The 23644-nt window shown below is 37.5% G+C and overlaps 1 protein-coding gene across 2 annotated transcripts in view; it reads left to right on the forward strand.

The window, feature by feature from the left end:
* The window catches only part of ATP6V1H (ATPase H+ transporting V1 subunit H), a 126669-nt gene that overhangs the window by 67192 nt on the left and 35833 nt on the right, over positions 1–23644 (forward strand). For both annotated transcript variants that reach the window (XM_041769054.1, XM_041769053.1), the window contains 2 exons: positions 6828–6929; positions 22563–22676. In XM_041769054.1, the coding sequence (XP_041624988.1) occupies positions 6828–6929; positions 22563–22676 (216 nt within the window). The remainder of the gene's footprint in view (positions 1–6827; positions 6930–22562; positions 22677–23644) is intronic.

Raw genomic sequence — 23644 nt, forward strand, 5'->3', positions numbered from 1 at the left:
TGTTAAGTAACTGGAACTGAAGAAAAAACTTGAAAATGAGAAAAAAAAATTCTTTTACTGTCATTTTAACAAGGTAGAAGGGAGGAGAGGAGGTATATACTTGTGTCTGATAAGTGATTTTAGGGAGACCTATCTCTGTTGTTTATACTTATTTTCCATGTATTACCAAAAATGATACATTAAGCTTATTTAAAAGTTTAGCAAACCAAAATGAGTGGTTGATGTTGGCAGGACTGATGGAGAATAGATGAGGGAAAAGTGGATTATCTTATCAACATTGTTGTGCTACTTTGAGGGTTTTTTTTTTTTTTCTTAAGATTTTATTTATTTATTCATGAGAGACACACAGAGAAAGGCAGAGACATAGGCAGAGAGAGAAGCAGACTCCCTGTAGGGAGCCTGTTGCAGGACTTGATCCCAGAACACCTTGATCTCATGACCTGGGCCAAAGGCAGATGCTCAACCACTGAGCCACCTAGGTGCCCCATTACTTTGGGTTTTTAACAGCAACAAAATGAACTTGAATAATGGCTTTTAAATCTAGGTTTTGGAAAACTTGAATATAATGGAGGGCAGCTTTTTATAAATTATTACTAAAGCATTACATATATTTTTATTATGATACACTTAAGGAGCCTTTTGAAGTACATGTTCTGCTTTCTGTCATTAGGTTTTGGTTTTATGGTTCCTTTAAATTGTTCTCTTTACTTTTTTATGACCCTTAGTGATTTTTCTGAATAATCAGAAACAATGACATGTAGCACTTTAGTTTTAGAGAAATTTGAAGTCCTTGTTTGTCCTTAGTTTCCATTCTTTTTTTTCCCTAAAGATTTGTTTGTTTGTTTGTTTGTTTATTTATTTATTTATTTATTTTAGAAAGCATGCATATGTGAGGGTGGGGGAAGAGCAGACTCCCCACTGAGCATGGAGCCCTGTGCTTGGCTTAATCTCATGACCCTGAGATTATGACTGGAGCTGAAATCAAGAGTTGGGCACTTAATTGATTGAGCCCCCCAGGTGCCCCCTGTTTCCATTCTTATAAGTTATCTGTATGGGGATGATTGGCAAGGAGGGGCATGGTAGTGCTGTCCCTCAAACTAGGTGATAAATAGATACAGAAGAAATTTTTTTTTCTGTTATGAAAAACACAGTGAATACTAGCCTTCTTTTTATCTGTAGAGAACTGCACTTATTTCAGGCCCCGACCTGTTTTTTTTTTTCAGGTAATTCCAAACTTAGCAAGTATGCAATGTAAGTTCATTTTTTCACTATCAGTTTTAGTTTGATAGTATGCAGAAAATACTTTGTAATCTTGTATGTTATAATTTTGAAATAAGTATGTGTTTTGAATAAGGAAATATTCTGAAATACAAGAAACTATACAAATGATAAAAGAAAAGCAAAGGCCAAGGGAGCAAACAAGTTTTTAAAACAGGAAAAACATTGTGAAAGACAACAAGAGCAAATTTGTGGAGTGATCAATCAGAATAATAATAGAAATTCTGTTTTGGCTTTGAACAGACACTTTCCAAGATTACATTTCTAGCAAATGTGAGAGTCAGAATTCACATTTGGTCTGACTCCAAAGCTGTGATATGTTGCTGTCTTGATCCCATTGGAGTCTCTGACAGAATCTCAGCTTGTGGTTAATATGGTGGTAGAAATTTGGCTTTTGATTGATGAATCTACTGTTTTTATTGATGACAAATACAGAAATGGAAAGTGTGCTCAGTTTACAGATAATAATACAAAAATATTTTCATTGTCGCTGAGCATATTCAGTGGGCTGAATGGCCTAGGGATAGCTGTTAAAATCATTTCTGTATTTTCTATATTTGATTAATCCTTTCTACTTTGAACGTTTTTTTGAGTCTAAGACTACAGTTTTCAAAAACAAAAGTTTTTTTGAAAATTTTTTTGAATTTATTTATTCAGAGAGAGAGAGAGAGACAGAGAGAGAGAGGGGCAGAGACACAGGTGGAGGGAGAAGCAGGCTCCATGCAGGAAGCCTGACGTGGGACTCCATCCCGGGTCTCCAGGATCACGCCCTAGGCTGCAGGCGGTGCTAAACCGCTGGGCCACCAGGGCTGCCCCAGTTTTCAAATGTTAATGGAGATCTTGTTAAAATGCATATTCTAATTTAGTAGGTCCAGGATTAGGTCTGTGATTCAGCATTTCTAAGGTGATACTGATACTGCTGGTTTGCAGACCATATATTGATTATCAAGGGTCTCAGCTATATGGAGAATGACTCAGATCACTGAATATGGTTTAAAGCTGCATTGGCAAACTTTTTCCGTAAAGGCCCAGGAAGTAAACAATGGAGGCCTTGTGAGCCGTTGAGTTCAGTCTCTGTCACAACTGCCAAGGCAACCATGGACAGTAGGCAAACTAGTAAGTGTGGCTTTGTTCCAATAAAACTTTATGTACAAAAACAGGTAGCTGCTGGGTTTAGACTTCAGCTGTAATTTGCTGGCTTTTGGTTTAAGGTATTCAGAACAAATATTCTGTTATATTTTAAGGAATCTTAAGTGAATATTTTCTTATTTCATAAAATAGTATCTTAATAAAATTTCAAAATAGTAAAAATATTAACATACTTTAATCTCTAGAAACTATTAAAATGTCTCAGTTGAATTAAACTTCATTTTAGAATACTTTGCAAGTTGGCCTTTTAAAAAGAGCAAGTTTGAAATAAAAAAAAAAGTATGGGAGATTGAATGTCTTGTTTTTTCTTTGTGGGTTTTCATGTGCTTGAGTTGAACTATCATCATGGGGTAGTTGCTTAGCATGGACTAGAGTGGACACATAGTGATTCAAATCTGTTTCAACAGTTGTATGTTTAAGCAGATATGTAACTTCTCTGGATCTTATTTCCTCATTTATGGGATCCTATTGTGAGGTGTATATTTACACTGAGTTTGGAACATGTATGTATATAATAAATTCTCATTCTTTTCTATTATTTGGAAATGCAGATATCTCAGTCTGGAAAATAAAAGGCACGTAATTACTGCTTAATGAAATAATTCCTTGATTGACAGTGAGGTTTTTTATTAGTGTTTCCTGTTTACAGAGTTAGATATTTGACACACTGAGATGATGATAGAAAAAGGTAGGTAAAAAAAAAAAAAGTAAGGGTAGGTAGAGAAATGTTGAGCCACACTCTTAGGAGACATTACCAAATAAATGAGCTGCAGAACTAAAGTATGTAAGCTTCATAGACTTGTACAGATTGTGACCAGTGTTTTATTGCTTTTTTTGTTGAAATGCAAATGATATGAGCAAAGGTCATGGTGATTCAAGTTGTTTTTTAGTACAGATCTTAAGAAATAAGATTTGTATTTTGTAATTGAATAGTTTGTCAGCAAATAGTCAAATGGTTTCAAAACTTCATGTTAGATATTTTAAACTTAAATTTTAAACTTTAATTTAAAATTAGCAATTCTACAGTTTGACTCTTGTGGACATTGCTGTTATATACCTTCGGGTACAGGTACCCCTTCGGATCAATACATTTATATCTTTGGGGTAAACCCTTAGTGCAATTGCTGGATCGTAGGGTAGCTCTATTTTTAACTTCTTGAGGAAACTCTATACTGTTTTCCAGAGTGTCTGTATCAGTATGCATTTCCACCAACAGGGCAAGAGGGTTCCCATTTCTCCATATCCTCACCAACATTTGTTGTTTCCTGTCTTGTTAATTTTAGCCATTTTGACTGGTATGAGGTGGTATCTCATTTTGGTTTTGATTATATTTCCCTGATACCAAGTGACGTCCATTGACAGATGAATGAATAAAGAAGATGTGGTATATATATGCAATAGAATACTACTCAGCCATCAGAAAGGATGACTACTTACCATTTACATCGATATGATTGGAACTGGAGGGTATTTTGCTGAGTGAAATATAAGTCAATCAGAAAAAGAATTATCATATGGTTCCATATTTCATGTGGAATATGAGAAACAGCATAGAGGATCATAGGAGAAGGGAGGGAAAGCTTAATGGGAAGTCATCAGAGGGAGAAGAACCACGAGAGACTCTTAATTATAGGAAACAAACTGAGAATTGCTGGAGGGGAGGTGGGAGGGGTGGGGCCATTGGGTGATGGGCATTGAGGAGGGCATGTGATATGATGAGCACTGGGTGTTATATGTAACTGATGAATTATTGAACTCTACATCTGAAACTAATGATATACTATGTGTTGGCTATTGAATTTAGTTCCTTTTTTTTTTTTTCTTATTCATGAGAGACACACAGAGAGAAAGGGAGAGAGAGAGAGGCAGAGACACAAGCAGGCTCCATGCAGGGAGCTTGACGTGGGACTTGATCCCCGGTCTCCAGGATCAGGCCCTGGGCTGAAGGCGGTGCTAGACCACTGAGCAACCCGGGCTGCCCTGGCTATTGAACTTAAATTAAAAAAAGAAAAAGAAAATTAGCAATTCTAAGGGATAGTTACATCTTGAGCATCTTAGTAAAATTAAGTAACTTTAAAAAAAAAAATGTGTGCTGAATTTTTGAATTCTAAGTTATATCGAACAGCCTGGGCCAAGTCATTCAAATACTCTTGAAGGCATACAGGAGTAAAGAGAAAAGGTTTCTTTACTAATCCTCTCTCAAAGTCTTCCCCGGTGGTAGCCAAAGTCAGCAGGTGATAGACTTCTCCAGTGTTCTTTCATTCATAGACATACCTGTACCTGCATCTTTATATAAAGTTATTTATACATGTCATCATCAGAATGTGTTTGTGACTTGTCTTTTTCACTTATTATGGCTTAGGGTCTGTTAAAATGACTTAGTTTTATTATTTTAAAAAATTTTAATTCAAATTTTTTTGTTGTTGTTTTGGGCTACTTTATTTCACTAAGCCTCTGGTTTTACATCTCTATAAGGTAGGAAGAACCAATAATCCTAGTTGTAGGTGTTCGATAAAATGGTCAATGTGAAACTGCTTTGTACATGACATAGTGTTAACAGAGGACAAAGTAGGTGCCACTAGCATGGAAGAAGAAATGGAGGGAAAAAGCCTAACTCTTGGATGTGGCCTCCACCCTGTAGCCTTTTCTTTTAGTCATTGTTTAAAGCTAGTGTACATAGATATCTTTGTGGAAATATGAAAATATTTCTGTAGGTTAGATTTCTAGAAGTAAAATTGCTGGATCAAAGGGTCTGTGTATTTTAAATTCTGTTAGGATCTGTCAAACTTTTTTCCAATTGGCGGCATCACCATTTTACACTTAAATTATATGTTCATTTTTTTTTTTTCAGTAAGTGTTTCTTGAGCATCTGTTGCATGGGTTGTATGATCAGTACTGCTCTAGGTGTTCCAGACACAATGGCAAATAAAATTAAGTTCTTGTTGTTAAGTATACATTGTATTTGGGGGAAAGAGACTAAAAAAATGTAGTCAAGAAACTATATAATATTATGATTGGTGGTAATGAGTCCTGTGAAGAAAAATGCACCAGGAAGTGGGGTAGAAAATGATAAGGGACAGAGTATCTTAGGGGGATCAGAGGCTCTTAAGCAAGAGTTGATATGTGAGCTGAGAACTGAAAGGATATTCTCTCAGTATTCTATTCAATTAGCTAATTCTGTAAGGTTTTCATATATCTGTTTACGTGAGTGGCTATTGCTGGCATATTAGAAAGCAGATTTTATTTTTTATATGTTAGTCTTCTGCCTAGCCATTAAAAAGATTACTCATTCTGATCAATTTTCCCAGTTATGCTCTGTTTGTGGAATGAATTGAGTAGTGTTCTTTCCATTTTTGTGCCCATTAGCAGTTTAAATAACACAAGAATGATCTATTCCTTGAGTTTTTTCTCCTCATACTCAGGGTGAAGGCAGTCTTTTCCAGTGGATTGGATTTTGGGCATGGAGTACCCCCTCTCCCTCCATTCCGGGGGACACATGTGCCACTACGTGAGATAAACCCTCTCCCTGGAGGTCCTTGAGGAGGCAGAAATCTGTGGTCAAGGCTCCAGCTCCCTACAGAAGGGAGCCTTCTCTGCATCTGGTTGGCTCCCGTTCTCAGAATCACCATCAGGCTCTTGCAGTGGTTTCACTTTGCCTATGTGATTGCTGTAGAGAAAGGACCGAAAGGACAGCAAGGGAGTCAGGATTGTGAATTTGGGTGGCCATCTTCTCAGAACCATTCACTTGCTATTTTGTATTGTTTGACTTGTGAAGTTCAGTTTTAGGTTCTTCTGGGACTTGGAGTGAGAGAGAGGCCTAGAGGTGGGGGGTGGGGGGAATGTGTGTGCTCAGGGCTCATGCTCTATCTTGATCACAGCTTAAAGTAACTTCTTAAGTAACTAACTTTTTTTTTTTTTTTTTTTTTAGTAACTAACTTCTTTTTTTTTTTTTTTGTTAGTAACTAACTTCTTAAGTAAACTTCTTGATCACAGTTTTAAAGTAACTTCTTCTTAACAGTAAAGTAACTTCTTGTTCTTAACAAAAAACTTACAAGTGATTAATCTTCAAAATATAATTGGCAAGGATTCACTGGTAACTGTATATTAAGATAACATTAACTGACATCGTAGTTGTCTTTTTTGAGAGAGCAGGAGATGTTCCTGATATTTCGGGAATTGTATGTGGTGTACATTGTGCATCTGAAAGTAACCTGGTATAAATGTATAAAGTAACCTGCTAACTTATATGTAATGTATTATGTGTAATAGTAAAATCTGTAGAATATATGATTACATTTGTAAATGTCTATTTTCAGAAGATATCTGCATCGTACCTATGCTTTGTTGTGTTCTATAGAAGAACTAGAAATCAGTCTCTCTTTGAATTAAATGTCTTTCAGAATTTTGACAAAACTTCTGGAGGTGTCGGATGATCCACAAGTCTTAGCTGTTGCTGCTCATGATGTTGGAGAATATGTGAGGCATTATCCACGAGGCAAACGGTAAGGGAAAAGTAATTTAGCAGAGGAACTAAATGGAGTAGGTGAAATCAAGATGCCCATAATATGGAGACTCATGATAAACCTAATTAAAAATGGGTGGTATAAAAGTATCAGTACAACTATAATACTACTTGTGTAGTGACCAGGAGAGATTACATTAGAAATTTCACATTCAGGGTTTTATTTTGGTTTGTATGATTTTAATTCAATAGCCATTTTGTGAGCACTGGTTATTTTTCAACTACTACTAGTAGTTACAGAGATGATGAGACATTTATTATTATTTAAAGATTTACTAATTTATCTGAGAGGGAGAGAGTGCACACATATATGCACAGAGGGGATGGGGCAGAGAGAGAGAGAGAGAGAGAATCTCAAGCAGACTCCCTGTTGAGCAGTAAGCCTGCCATGGGGTTCAATCTCATGACTCTGAGATTATGACCTGAGCTGAAATCAAGAGTCAGATGCTTAATCCCCTGAGCTCAGGTGCCCGAAATGAGACATCATTATTCAACTTCTTAGATTCACAATATTGAAGAAAATATAATACCTGTAAAGAAAAGTTACAGTTAGATGTATAGGAATAGAATTGTATATTTCAGAGTATTGAAAAGAGGAATTCCGTGTGGGAGGAGACATATAAGACTTTACAGAGGTAGTGATACTGGCCACATAATTTAAAATCATCTAGGTATATTAACAATGAAAAGGTAGGCTTTTTTGGGAAAAATAAGAAATTAAGGTACCAGTATTATATCAAGGGAGAAAATATCAAGGGAGAAAACATTAAATGTTTGTATAAAGGGGCTGGTTTCTATTATTTGGAAAAGCAGAAATGCATAGTGCCTTGGTTGAATTATTCCTATTTCACTTGCTAGTTGATTTCCTAATCTATAAAATTGGGATGATAGTCATATTCCTTTCTTATAAGACTGATGCACAGATTAAGTGAATTAACCCAATATAGTGATTAGAGTAGTGCCAGGAGGTACACAGTAAGTACTCAATAAGTATTAGTTACTTTTATTATTATTTTTATTGAAGATTTTATTTATTTGAGAGAATGAGAGAGAGAGAGAGCCTGAGTGGGGAGGGGAAGGGAGAACGAGGCTTCCCACTGAGCAGGAAGACATAGAGCTCAATCCCAGGCATGACCTGAGTCGAAGGCAGACACTTTACTGACTGAGCTACCCAGCCATCCCTAGGTACTTTTATTATTACTAATGTTTGTATTTTATATTAATCAAAGTTATCTATAAGGAAGACATATAATAGTATTTATCTTATTTATCATAAAACAGTATCAGGTAAGCCCAGAACATCTTAGAATGTGAGCAAAAATTAGCAGAGCCACAGATATAATTGCATACTTTAATATTTCACAATTACTTTATAAGTTCCTCTTTCTCTTTATAGTTTATAAATATTTAAACATTATAAAACACCATGTCAGTGACTGAATGGAGGTAAAGCTTTTCAAGCAGAGAAATTACCTTTTCTTTCCAAGTGTCTGTGGAATATATTATTTTTGATCTTCACTTTGTTTTTTCTAGATCTGATTTATAGTCATTCAGACTGCTTTGTATTGGTGGATCTTGGTAAACTCCACTTGGAATATCACATGGGTCACATACTGAGTTGTCAGGATCTGCTATACGGAGAAGTAGGCTTGAAGTGGGCAAGGGGCAGCCTACCTTTGGTCTCAGAGATAAGAAAAGGTTGTCATTCATGTCCCTTTGGAGTGAAAAGGAGTTTCCCTTGTACTTTTTCTGGGTGAGAATAATGAGCATGAACATCTGTGAACTCCATATGATGGTAACTGTGCAAAATGCAGCATAGTAGCCTCTAGTTTTGGAGCGCTGGGCCTGCCCAAAGCTCTTCTGGAGGGTAAATGAGAGAACATTAGGCAAGTGGCATATGGGAAATTACTCAGGATATTGGTACCTACTTCAGGAAAACTAGAAAATTATTTAGTGTAGCTACTGAATCACTCAGTGTTTGAACTGCAGGATGTTTTCATTCTGACCCAGCAAACTCTTGTTTACTGGTCTAGCATAGAACTTCATTTTGGGTGCACTCCAGAAGCAGATGGCGTAGATACAGCAGGTGCATAAGTCTCTGTGTTAAAGCTCCCTATTGCAGTTTTTACTTCTCTCAGCTCCAGGATTTCTGTTTGGTTCTATTTATTTGTTTCTATATTGACATTTTGTTCATGTGTTGTTTTTCTAATTTTGTTCAGTTGTCTCTCTGTGTTCTCTTTCATCTCATTAAGTTTCTCTAAGATGATTGTTTTTTTGATCCTTTGTTAGGTAAACTTTAGGTATACATTTTTATCGGACTGGTTACTGGAGCTTTGTTAGTTTCCTTTGGTAGTGTTATATTTATCTGATTCTTTGGGGTCTGTTTAGCTTTGCATCGATGTCTACATTTGAAGGAACAAATACTTCTTTTAGTTTTTACCATTTTCAATAGATAATGACCTCCTCTCTGTTGCCTGGGCTAATGGATGCATTACTTTTGGAATCACATTCATGCTGGGTTGGAGTGGGTTGTACATGTTGTGAGTCTGCAGTGGTGTCCATGGTTGACAGGTTTATTATTGAGGTATTAGGTAGACATGTTTTCACTCTGGTCTTCATATGGCTGGGACTGCCTCTAGTACCTTGTTCAGTAGGGTAGTGCTGGGACAAGAGTCCACTTCAGGCTCCCACAGTGGTGTCCTTAGTCAGCTGTTCCCTTCTCAGGTATATGGATGGGTATAGCTCCTGCCAAGTTCCAGTGGGGACTGCTGCCTGGTCACTGCTGAGTCCTACGTGGGCAGGATAGGTGCTGGGCCTTGTCTGAGAAGGGCTGGAACCAAGCTCTTGGGCCATTTTTAGTATCCTGGCCATGACTGAAGTCTGCATATCTGGCTTTGGAGGCATGAATGGATATTTTTACCACCTGTCCCTGGGCAGGTCGGACTGCTCCCTGAGTTTGGCTGGAGGAACTGGAGCCAAGTATAGGATCGTTTCAGGATCTCCTGAGGCACAGATGAGAGTGTCTCCTGCTAGGTCCCTATGTTGGCAGGACTGCTTGTGACTGCAGCTTGGTGGGAATAGAACCGGGTAGAAGACCCTTTCAGGATCTCTAGGGTGCACATGAAGAGTGTCTCTCACTGGTTTTCTGGGTCAGCAGTACTGCTCTTGGACTGGCTGGGAAGGGATGGAGCTGGATATAGGGCCCTTTTTAGGATCTCTGGGAGCATTGTCAGAGTGTTTCCTGCTAGGTCCCTGAAGTTGGCTGGCCTGCTGGCAGGCCTTCTGTGATGGGGCTAGAGCCATGTATAGAACGCTTCAGAATCTGTAAGGGTGCAGCCAGAAATCTCCTGCTGGGTCTCTGTGCCAGCAAGAATGGGGACTGGCCAGAATGGACTAGAGACCAGTTATAGGGTGCTTTCAGAATCTACAGTTTGACAGAGTTTATCAGGTTTAACTCCTGGGTAAGGGAAGGACTTCCAGACCTCAGCAGAGAAAGGCTGGAGCCTGTCTAAGGACTATTTCAGGATCCACACAACTGAGACCAAAGTCTCTGTGTCTGTTAGCTGATGGATGGGTAGTATGATTCCTCCAAGGTCCCTTGGCATATTTTGTTAGTGGTAGAACTGAAACCAACAGGACTGTAGCAGAATTTTTGGTTATAGAGCTGTTTCTGGGTCTGTAGCCAGGACCATAGTCAGTGAATCAGCTTACCTGAGTGTAAGCCTACCTTCTCAAAGTGTCTCAGTTGGAGAATGCACCAGGGTTTCACAGTCCCCTACCTGGATCCCAAAGATCCTATGAAGGCACTTTTCCGTGAATGGCTGCCCAATTATTGCTGTTGAAGAGGGGCGATATGTGTGAAGGATGTCTTATTCAGCCATCTTGCAGCTGTCACTCCCATAGCCTATCTCTGCAAATTTTATGGTAGTGCTTTTACCCTTCTTGTCAACTGACCCTTCTAGATCAAAGGTCTGTATGCATTTAGTCAATGACTGTAAAATAGGTGAAATTATAGGTTCTGATTTTGTAGCAGTTGAAGTGTTAACAACTTTAGCACCTGTAAAGAGAAAAATAGAACCACAGGAGAGGGAGGATATTAATGATCTTTGTTTTTCAGTGAATTATCCCTGTAGCTTTCCTCATGAAGGAAAACAGATCTTTCAGCTGTTGCACACTTTAATTGCTGGATCTGTCATCTACCTCCAGAGAGTGTTGCCACAATTTGGTGGTCATTCCCTTTAACCTCTTGAGACATCTGTTGGAAACAGAAGGGATAATAGCTTTTGCATCTCCCAAGCAAAATACCTCTCAGTAGTTCTTTGTCTTCCCTAACCTCCGTCCTGAAGCCTCCTTTATCCATTCCATGGGGCAGACATGTATCACCTATCTGGTACCATAGACAAATATGTCAGTCTTTTCTAGAACCAGGACTAGACTCTGGTGTCTGATTTGAACCAAGACCCCTAAGGTTCATCCATCTGGGATACCACACTGAGGACACCATCAACTTGTCTGCCCTCCCCTTATTCCTCCCTCCCAGCTGATGAAGATCTCATTTGGGTGGCTCAATAGTTGTAAACACTTTCTTTCCAGGGGCCATGAGTGTCCTTGGTATTGTACTTCCTGTATGAAGGCCAAGCATGAACTTGCTTCCCTCCTCAAAACCCTAGTAACTTACACCTTAGGAGTGGTCATAAGAAGCCTCCAAGTATTTAAGGAAACACTACCAGTAGATCACATAGTCCTCAGCTGAATATGATCACTTCCCCAAAAAGAAGTGATCAGTGATACTACCTTAACCCTGGAAGACATTCAAGTTAGCCTCCACTCACTGGTCAGCATTTGTTATAGATGAAAGAATTGCCCTGGACTTCCCTCTTGGGCCAATGAAGAATCTGCACATTCTTTATATATCCATCTATACCTGGATTCATGCAGAACTTAGGGGAAAGCCTTTGAATTTTAAGTAGATCTGATGCTTTATGGCATTTTTTCAGCTGGTTAGATCTAGGACCTTGGGGGACATGGATAATAAAATCATGATGCTTTACCTTGGTGCTATGAATTTGATTCCAGCCTACATCATACAGGTGAATCACAGTGACCAGTGGAGTGGTATATTCATAGGTGAACTTGCCAGAAAGCAAGCTAATACAGAAATGAGGGTTTTATAGGTGGGGAGATCTTTCTCTCAGCTTTCTTTCCTTCTTGCACATTGAATGCCCTTTTCAAATAGATGTCTTCCTAGGAGCAAAGGGCAGGATGCTTACTGTCCATTATGAGAGATTCAGGGTTCCTTTGAATGGATGGATCCTTCATACGTATGTAATGGCTTATTTATAGTACTTTTGAAAAAGGTGGCTAAAAAGTAAATCTAGATAAAGTGCCCTCATTCTAAAATCATATAAGTGGTGAAAAGCTTATTTAAGGACTTACCTTTTTACAGTACTGACTTGTTACCAACATCATGAACCAGCTAGTGTTTCAAATGTGTCCTACAGATACACTGTTTACACCATATCTACTGCTAATCAGAAGCCTTTTATGCCTTCACATCATCCAATTCAGCCACATCCCTTCTTATCTCCCTTCCCAACTGTCTCCCCAATTAAGGATTATCTTGGACACCTACACATCACTGGTATCACCCGCTGCATCAGTCTTAAGTGCTAAAACACTTCCTAAAAGTTTTTTTTTTGTTTGTTTGGTTTCTTTTTTTTGCTTGTTCATAAGCGGTGATGCTACTGTTTTGTTTTGTTTTTGTTTTTGTTTTTGTTTTTTGGTCTTTCCAGTGGCTTATATCTTACAAGGATCCATGGACCAGTGTATTCATTCTTTTTTTTTTGAAGCCCCTCACCAGTCTATTTCAGAATAACTAAATTTCTGTACAGTCTTTTGCTCCTTCTTGTTTGAGATGTATTTTCAGATTATTTTCTCCTTATCACATAGTCCCTTAAAGAGTCTCATTCTTTTGGAATCTGCTTGATAAAAGGTAGCATTTTTTTTTCCTGTGATGTCTTTCTTACATCTTCCTATACAGGAGTGTTTCTCAAACTTGTTTGCAGACCCAGAATTTGAAATAAACATTAAAAAAACTAATACTTAAAGATTTTATTTATTTATTCATGAGAGACTGAGAGAGAGAGAATGAGAGAGAGAGAGAGAATGAGAGAGAGAGAGAGAGACAGAGACATAGGCAGAGAGAGAAGCAGGCTCCATGCAGGGAGCCGGAAGTGGGACTTGATCCTGGGACTCCAGGATCGCGCCCTGAGCCGAACAAAGGCTGATGCTCAACCGCTGAGCTACCCAGGTGTCCCAATACTTAAATTTAATTATAGTTTATGGCATTTAATAAATTTACTGATAACTCTTTCATGTCAGTTATAAGAATTATTTTGTTCTTGATCTTTTTCCAAGATATCAAGAATAAAATGCTTGAGTAATGCAGAAGTCAAGTTCTTTACTCACTTTTTCTTATTTTTTATTGCTATTAAGTTAAAAAAAAATGTTAACTCACTACAGTAAATTGGCAGGAATGGCTACAACAGGAATATTTTCTCCATAGATGCATAGTACATATGCTAATAGCTAGTGGGCACCACAGTCATCAGCACAGAATTACACAGCGGTTAAGTGCACAGACTAAACTTGCCTAAGTTCAAATCCCAGGTCTACCACCTTGTAACTGTGCAACCTTGGCATATAGCTTCTCTGTGCCTCAGTTTCCTCCTCTGTAAATGTGAGGATTAAATGAGTTCACATGTAATGCACTTAGGACAGAGTCAACACATAGTAAGTACCATTTAGGTGTTTTTTGATAAACCAGTTAAATGAGTAATTTTGTCCAGTTGTTAGTGTCTATTATCCTGCACAATAGCAATTGCAGTTGCCACTTGAACAGCATTGATTTGAACTGTGTAGTCCCACTTATATGTGGACTTTTTATAATACAGTACTATAAATGTATTTTGTCTTATGATTTCCTTAATAACATTTCCTTTACTTTAGCTTACTTTATTGTCAGAATGGTATATGGTATAACACACATATAGTATAACACACAAAACTTGTGTTAGTTGTTTATATTACTGGGTAAGACTTCTGGTCAACAGTAGGCTATTAGTAATTAAGTTTTGGGGAAGTCAGGAGTTATATGTGTATTTTAACTGTGTGTGGGGTTGATGTTCCTAACCTCCTCCACCCTTGTGTTGTTCAAGGTTTAACTACTCTTCTCCACTGTATGTTTTTGATATCATGTGATGTTAAACATTACTTAATAAGGAAATTTGGCTTTCTCTAAGAACATAGTGTTCTTTGTGGTGGACTTTTTTTCTTTTTACAAGTTTCTTGGTAATGATTTATACTCATCACACAGCAGGAGTGTCAGGATGTTGTCTCCTTTTGAATTTTGTTCCTTTCTCCATTTCAAACAGTAAAATCAGTTGACAAAGTTTCATATCAGAAATATTATACACAACTGATGAATAATTGGACGCTACATCTGAAACTAATGATGTATACTCTATGTCAGCTAATTGAATTTAAATTAAAAAAAAGAAATATTTTGGAGATTAACCGTGAATATATTGCTGGTCCATTGATAAATATTTGAGTGGTCATAGCATAATTCTCATCTGTCATTCTCTTTTATCACACTCAGATTTGTCTTGGCATGCAGATTTATATATGATATTAAAAATGGAGTCCTGTTCACTCTTATTTTACATACTTGTTATTTTATGACTCCTTTTATAGTTTAAAGAAACCCTTTTGATTCAGTAGCTTGTTTTTGTAAATTCAGACTGAGAGCATAACATAACAGTAACTTACCCCAAACTGTGTATTTAATAATTGTCCTCAATAAATGCAAATAACATGAAAGTAAGCTATCCGAATGAATTTACCCTGTCAACTATACTTGGCAGTTAGTTCTGGTAAAGGACCCACAGCCTTTAAGATTGTGATATGATTTCCAAGAAACAAATACCACTCATTAATCTTATTTTTCAAATGAGTATGATGGAATGTGAGTAAAATTGTTCCATTGTTTAGTCTTTGGAAAACACAAGACCACCTGTGGCCCTGACAGACGCCGCAGTCACACTTTGATGACTAGTGCCTGAGAGTTGTCCCAAGGAGAGTGTGCCCGCTTTGCATGCATAACTCATTGGCACAGATGGTGTAATGAACATTGTTCCATGCAGCAGAACATTGCAACAGCAGCATCAGAGCCACATCAAACCCTTAGAGGCTTGAGCTAGCCTCTAAGTGTGCTGGACTGTAACTCTCAGAAAGAGGAACTATATCTGACCAGGCATATTGTTTACCACAGTAGGACATTATAAATGTTGAGCGAGAGAGCAATCAAAAGAATTTCTGCTTATTTTAAAATGAACATTTTTATATGAAGTAAAGATCTCTATTTTCCTTTGTACAAAGTCTAGCGTAGCATACAAAAGTAAAAATTAGTACTTGTTTTGATAGTGGCATTAAGTTTTTATCAAAACCAGTTAATTTATTTTTTCTAAATTAGAGTCATCAGGAAATGTAACATGCTTACTATAGAAAACTTGAAAAATATGGAAAGAATAACAAAAAAAAACAAGACTAGTTTTGAGCTAAAAGTAATAGCTTATTTTTTTCAGGTTTTTTTTTCCCTCTATACATACTTTTTTTTCCTTCCAAAATGTTGATCATATAATATCTCCTGTTTTATCTCTTGATTTTTTGTGGGAATTTCCCATCTACAAATTTTTAAAAATATACATTAACGCTATCTATAGATAAATGATAACTGTATTCCAGTGTGCTCAAATCTTACTAGTGGCTATTTGATATGCTTCCAATTTTTCATTATTAAAAAAACAGAGTGAATGTCTTTGCAAACATTTATTTTCTTTTTTTCTGGTCCCTTAAATGCATTCCATGAGAGAAAGTATATAAGTAATTCTGAGATTTGAAAAACATTATTAAATAGAGAATTATTCAGGCTCTAAGCAGCACTAGGTGAAAATAGCATCTTTACCACCCTCTCAGCAGCAATGAGTGTTATCATTTCTCTTAAACTCTCACAGGGGAAACTGGTATCTGGTGCTTTTAATTTGTACTTTGATTACTTACATGACTTACTAGGAATTTAACTGCTACATTTAAGACAGAAATCTTTATTATTTTTTTATTTTTATTTTTTTAATAAATTTATTTTTTATTGGTGTTCAATTTGCCAACATACAGAACAACACCCTGTGCTCATCCTGTCAAGTGCCCCCCTCAGTGCCCGTCACCCATTCACCCCCAGCTCCCGCCCTTCTCCCCTTCCACCACTCCTAATTCGTTTCCCAGAGTTAGGAGTCTTTATGTTCAAGACAGAAATCTTTGAAGTTTGTTGTTTACATTTCTATTCTATTCATAATATTTTCATCATGTCAGTTTCAGTTACCATATAGTGAAATTCGTTAATTCACTAGGCATTAATGTTTTGTTATCTGCTATGTGCTGGGCATCATTCTGAGCATGGCCTTAACAGAGCTTACTTCCAGTGAAATCTTTTGTGGTTTCTTTTCTTTTCTTTTTTTTTTTATATCCTTTGTGGTTTATTCAACTACTTTTATGCTTTCCCATTTAGAAGTCTGGTAAATATTCTCCTAAATTATTTTTGTTTTTAAAAATGTTAATCACCTTCTTTGAGGGGAACAATAGAATAAGACAAAATAGTGATTTTTGTGCTATTAAACTTACAGACTCTCGAGGGTATATATAGTGTTTCATAGAAAAGTATCTACTTGCCTGTAAATGGAATCATATATGCAACCTAACCATTTTTAGCAATATATTGTAGAATCATAATATGTTACATTATGTTATTGTGTATATAATTTCATTAGCCATGAATGGAATGCTAAACAGTAGAATCCTTATCAGGATATTTTATGTAACCGTAGTATATATTGTAGAACTACATTAAGACGGGAAAAAGACCTTTAGAACAAACAAAAATAGTGCTGTGCTTTTTAGGATATTTAAAGTTTACTCTAAAATTACATTTCCCTTATTTCACCAGCTGCTACATTCCTTAAGAGTTCCTGCCAGTACTGAGCTTGTTAATCATGTTTTATAATATTGCAGCTTTTTACAGCCTAACATGCTCTTGACTCAACTTGTTTTGGAATATAGCCAGCAAGTTTTTCCCTATTAAACAATAGCTTATGAACAAAGTACTCGGGTCTAATTCTAAATTAAATCATCCACATAGTCTGTCTTTTTAATGATGCCTTATGTTAATGATATCTTGTTTTAATAAACTAACTGGGAAGATGATTTTCTCACCCATTTTTTCAAGCATCAATGATTTTGGACATCTGTATAATCTGAAAGTAATTGGTGTTTCAGTTAAATTTAAAAGACAGGAAATGTCTGTTCATTTTATTGCAGTGAGCTTCAGTGGAGTGGAGATTGTCCATCACTCTGTGAGATCTGTTGGTCTCTTGAGTTTGAAAATGAAGGCTTAATGAATAAATACTTATTCATTCAATTATTAAAAGCAAAACTCTTCAAAATTTACTTGCTTATAATATGAGAAGGTAGTAAAGGGGACAAGGATTTAAAATGTCAAAAACACCACATGATAGAGGAATGGGCAGCACATTTGTTGTGAGGATTACATGAGGTGAAAAATACGAAGTATTTAGCATTGTGTTCGCCATGTATAAAAATGCTATTGTTGTTTTGTTGTTATATAAGTGGTATGTGATCTCCTTTTTTTTAAATCCATCATATTTTGCACACGCTATGGCAGTTTTCTGAGATTATATTAATTCATACACAGTTAATCCTCATTTTTCATGGATTCTATATTTGTGAATTTGCGTGTTAGAATTTACGTATAATGCCCAAATTAATACTCAGGTATTTGAGATCATTTGTGGACACATTCAAGGCAGAGGAAAGTTTGAGTTGCCGGACATACAACTAAAGTCAAACAAGGCGAGGCTCTGCCTCCTTGTCTTAGCTCTTGTACTATAAACTGGTGCCCTTTTTGAGATTTGTTTAGTGCCATGTTTTTGCATTTTTGTGCCTTTTCTTGGTGATTTCCCTGTGTACAGTGGCCCCTGAGCACAGTGTTGAAGCGCTCTCTAGTGTTCCCGAACACAAGAAGGCTGTGATTTACCTTAGGAGGAAATCCACGTGTTAAATAAGCCTCATTCCGGCATGAGTTATAGTGTTTTTGGCTGTGAGTCCATTGTTGATGAATCAACAACAGACACTGAATTGTCTTTAAACAGAAACATGTAAAACAAGTCTGTTATCGACTGGTTGATGAGAATGTCATGACTAGAGGCTTGCAGAAACAGAATCCTATATTTCCCTTAGAAGTCTCAGTATTCACTAAATCAGCATTTATGGTAACTTTATAGAACACAACAACCATAAATAGTGAGAATCAGTTGTATTTTCCAAGTGTTGTAGGTATCCAGATGGGGACCAATAAATAATTCCTTTCCTACTTGCTTGAATTCCAGACTATTGATAAACTTGACAAAGGAGATATAACAGATTGAGGCCAAAATAGAATCTTCCCTGAGAAAGTCGTTAAGAGACAGATGGCCTTCCTATTACTGAACCCATTAGCTCCAGGTGGCACTGAACCGGTGTGGAAGAGAAAAGAGAATGTGGATGTGTGTGTGTCCTCGATTCCTGCTTCCAAACTCACCAGGCACAGAAGTCCCCTCTGAGAGGAGTAGGCAAGGGCAGGGGAGACAGGAGCGTTATCTGAACTAGCAGATGTAAGAAGTCAGCCCTGCCACCCCCCTCAAAGTAGCTCATACATACTAATACCAGATTGGTTGGTGGAAGAAGACATTGTGGTGAAATAAGAATGTCTTTAGATTTGTTCCTCAGAACTCCGTTAAAATTTATTCAGGGTTGATAATCTTTTTGTGCCTTTGGATGAAAACCTAGTGGGTTGTGTTACTTTCCCCTCATGCTTAGATAACAGCCCTACTGTCATTTTAAGTCAAAAGAAGGGTTTGGTTGAAGACAGACCTTCGGTAGCCCTTCCCTCTTTTCTCTCTGATGCTCTCAACAGGTGCAGGCCCACAGTCCTTTCTCTTCCTGGCTGTCTCTCTAGCTTACCTACTGTTGCCTCACTCTTCCTGAGGCTGGTGAATGGAGGAGGAGGAGGCCACAGGGAGAAGCAGGGGTTTTCTTACTTGCTTTTATTGTTGGCTGCTTTATGCTCTCCCACCGTGGTGAATGTCTAAAGCTGATCATTTCTCTTGGGAGCACTTTTTGGGGTTCATTGAAGGTACCTTTTCTGGGCCATTCATTGCAGCTCCCCTAGGCTAGGTTGAGCCATTGTTGTGTTTCATCTGACTTATGGTGCCACTCAAACGTCTTTGCACCTGTGGCTTCTGAGAATGTCAGCTGATCCTGATGCAGCTCCTCCTACTTTGCTGCTTACTGGTTACCGTGACCTCTCAGGGTTGAGTCATTGTCAGGCACCAGACTAGAAAATGTGCGCCTGTCTCTTGTGTGAGGTTTCCTTGGCATGGGGTTGGAAGCCATTACCACCTGTTTCTTTTCTGCAGGGCAGAGGCCTACCATGTGATCCATCATGTTCCACAGATTACATACAAATCATCCTTCCCCTCCCTGGATCCTTTAATATTTGAAATAGAATTCCCCAAGGGGATTAAAAATTGTTAGAGTTCTTTATAAAATCTGTATTTGATACTCTCTCATGGATTCACTTTAGTGTCTGATATCTGTTGATTTGGCATCTCAATTGATACTGAGATAGGAGTTCTATATTATCATCCTGTATGTACATATATACCTATGAATTTCAGCAGTTCCAAAAAATTAATGTATTACAAAAGTGTTAGGTAAACTGATGCCTAGTTAAATCATCAGCTTAAGCAGATCAGTATTTTCTAGTGTGGCAATGGATAATTCTAAGCACATGTGAGAATAAGGTACCTTAGACCATGGGACTTTATTTTTCCTGAATGTTATTCCTGATTTGTATATTTTTCTCTTAAATTTCTATTCTTTATCATTAATCCTGACTGCCATCCTAGACTACTTATAACTTTTGAAAGAGTTAATATTGGAAAGTGCAGAGATGAACAACTGGCCAATAGTAAGTGTTGTATAGATATTTGCTATTATAATTATTTAGGATTCTAGTAATGGTATGCTATAGCAATTGAGGGAGGGTTATTGTCAGGCAATTTTGCTATAATAAAGGCCTATCTTTTTTGACGGCTTACTCGTCCTTTAATGATGTCATTTTGACAAAAATTAACTAGATAATATTGTTATTAGTGTAGTACATATTAATAAAATTTGGTAATATATTTAATAGATATTTGATGAGAACTTTTTGTCTTGAGCCCTGGGAACATAGGGTAAGCAATGCCATGCATAGTTTGGCCTTCATAGATCTTCTTATTTAATGAAGGAGACATTTGATATTTTAGAAAGTTATTCAGGTGTAAAATTGCAACTCAGATGAGTACTTCCGATATATCCTCTCCATTTCTCTTCTTTGCACTCCTACCTTGTAAGAAGTGATCACTTTTCTCTCTATAGCATTCTAGCTCTTCTTTCTTTACATCTCAGGTTGAATTCATAAGTGTTCAGGATAGTTTGAAAGAGCTAACTAGGTAAGTTTGGGGGTCCCCTAATCTTCCGCCATCTTGCATCTTCCTCACGCAACTCAGATGAGTACAATGAAGGAAAGATAACACGGTGCCATGAAAAGGGCATATTTGGGGATCAATATGGGTAGAGAGAAGACTTCCCTGAGGAAGTGACAATTGAGGCAAGATCTGAAAGATGAATAGAAGTTACCTTCCCTATAAAGTGAGATGTTACATAAAGTAGGACAGCTTCTGGGAGAGAAAACAGCATGTACCAAGAGTCTGTGGCTGAAGGACCTGAGAGAAGGCTAGGGGAGTCCGAGTGCAGAGAGCACAGGTGTGTGGCTGTGCTCTGTGGGGGCACTTGGATGAGAACTCCAAGTCAGACTGTGAAAGACCCAGTTAGCCACTATTTTAAGCAGGGAAAATGATAATTCAGATTTTTGGAAAGATCACTTTACAGTGAGGAGAATAAGTTGAAGGGGGGCAGCCCCTGTGTCCTCATAACCACCATCACCATCATCGATGTCATTATCATTATCATAGCAGAAAGGGGCTTACCGTATTGCAGGGACCTGGGCTTCACAGCAATGCCATAAGGGAGGTGTCCTTGTTCCCCTCATTTGCCAGGAAGGAATTTACTAGATTAAATGACTTGATATAATATATAATGAATAGAACTGATGTTAGATAAAGTAATGTTTTAGAGCACAGTACTTGGTACATAACAAACACTCAATTGATGTTTGGTTATAATTATACTACATTTTTTCCCTTGATTCAATACTTTTTTTTTTTTAAAGATGCTTTAAAGTATAAAAGGATATAGAGGTAAAAACTTCTCTTTCACCCTTGACCCCCATCTACCCATCCTCGAGACTGTGTAGCGGTGGCGGTGTTGCCCACTAGACAGTACAGCCTGGAGACTCCACACTGTTGTGCTGGCATTAAGAGGCTACACAGCTCTAGCTGCAGCCGCACCCTTACAACAGAATGGAGAACCTCTTTCTGTTCATGAAACAAATCACCATTTTTGCTTCACTTTTGCATCTGTAGCAGCTGGATTTTTCAGGGTGTTAGGGGATGCAGTGATAGAAAGCCAGTGTCAGTTTCAATCACCTTAGTGCTCTTGACAGTAGGAATTTTCTCCCCTGTTTCACTGGCCAGGAGGTCATGTGGCCTATTGCATCATTATAATAAAGGACAGATATCTTTTAAAGTTTTTTTCAGGGAATTAATATGGCTTCTCCTGGGTACTTTTTAATTAACCCTGTGTTTCCTGTTAATCTGCATCTGAGCCTCACAGCATGGCAACTGGTGGACTTAATATTGATCTGATATTGTGGCAGACATTAGGTGGTGCTCAATACACAGCTTTTAAGCAAACTAGAAATAACTGGTAATAAAGAAGTTTTAGGAGCATCTGGGTGGCTCAGCTGGTTAAGTGGCTCATGAGGGTCATGATTCTAGGGTCCTGGGATCCAGCCTTTGGCTCATGAGGGTCGTGATTCCAGGGTCCTGGGATCCAGCCCTACATCAGGCTCCCTGCTCATTGGGTAACAACCTGCTTCTCCCTCTCCCTCTGCAGCTCTCCCTGCTTGTGCTCTCTCTCTGTCAAATAAATAAATAAAATCTCAAAAAAAAAAAAAAAAGCTTTTAATACTCAACATAGAAAACCATACTCTAGAGCACTACAACAGTCTGAGTTATCCATAGATATTTGCCTGGATTGAGAGATGAGAGTAACAGCTGGATTTTCCAGTAAGAATTTAAAAGAGAGCAAACTTGAATATTTTAAATCTGTGATTCATAAAAAATGATATAAAAAAGGCATGTGTCAGTTTACTTACCTGTATTATAACTTTTCTCTTTAAAATCCCTTGGCACTTTGGTATATAGCTCTCAGCTGACTAACAGCATGAGTTAGAAAGGAATGGCAGCATCTTCACAAAATGCCTTCTGTTCCTCAGGGTTATTGAACAGCTTGGTGGGAAGCAGCTGGTAATGAACCACATGCACCATGAGGACCAGCAAGTTCGCTACAATGCTCTTCTGGCTGTGCAGAAGCTCATGGTGCACAACTGGTATGTGTTGACTTTTCCTTCCCTCTTCCACACTGATCTGCAAGATCTCACCTACCCCTTCCAAAGGTTCTTATATAAAATGTTCTGATGAATGACAGTTTTTTAAATCAGCAATTTTGATTAAATATCTAGAAATATATTTTAGTAATTGAGAGCAATAACATCATTTTGGAAAGACCAATGGGTTTGATGTTCTCAAAAAATGTATATTCAAAGTACTAATATAAAAAACAACTCCAGAAGTAACTAAAAGGACAATTGTGGCTTAGTGAATCAGTCTTTTTTTTGGAGTTGAAAGTAATCCATTTGGATTATTGATCAGAGACTTTACAATTTTGCATGGTTTTACTTTTCAGCATATGGTTAACCTGAATGGTTTTTACAAGTTTATGTGAAAACAATAAAAGCTGAGATTCAGCTCTCCTATTTCATTCATTATAGCCTTTTGCTTTTGAAATAATGGAAGTCATGTTTTTCTCTCATTTGTTTTTACTTCTCAAATAAAAATTGTTTGCTTTTTTGTATCTGCTTGAAACAAGATAAATTGAAAAGTGACTGTTTAGATATAATGGTGAGCTTTTTGTGTCTGTGATGAAACAAACCAGAATTCCTTTGCCATGGCTGTTTTTCACTGTGAGTTGGTTGGGTATTGAGTGCTTTCAGTGCTCTGTTGAACAGTTCACATACCTTTCTATTATCCACCATTTTGAAGGGTGCTTTGGGGTTGGGCTGTTTTGTTAAGGCGCAGTGAACAAATGCATGTTCCTTGTAACTGACAATAACACTACCAGTACTTCCAAAGGAAAGAATTGATGGTGCCTTGGAAAGCACGCATTTGAAAGATGCAGTATAGGGGACCATCCAGGAGAGCTACTATGGCATCATATATGAAATACTATGATGTTGCCACTTAAGCACTTTTTTCACAAATACATTTATGCATTCTTTCAGAAACCACCTTTTATGTA

This window comes from Vulpes lagopus, chromosome 9 (genome assembly GCF_018345385.1).
Source record: "Vulpes lagopus strain Blue_001 chromosome 9, ASM1834538v1, whole genome shotgun sequence".
Classification (NCBI taxonomy): domain Eukaryota; kingdom Metazoa; phylum Chordata; class Mammalia; order Carnivora; family Canidae; genus Vulpes; species Vulpes lagopus.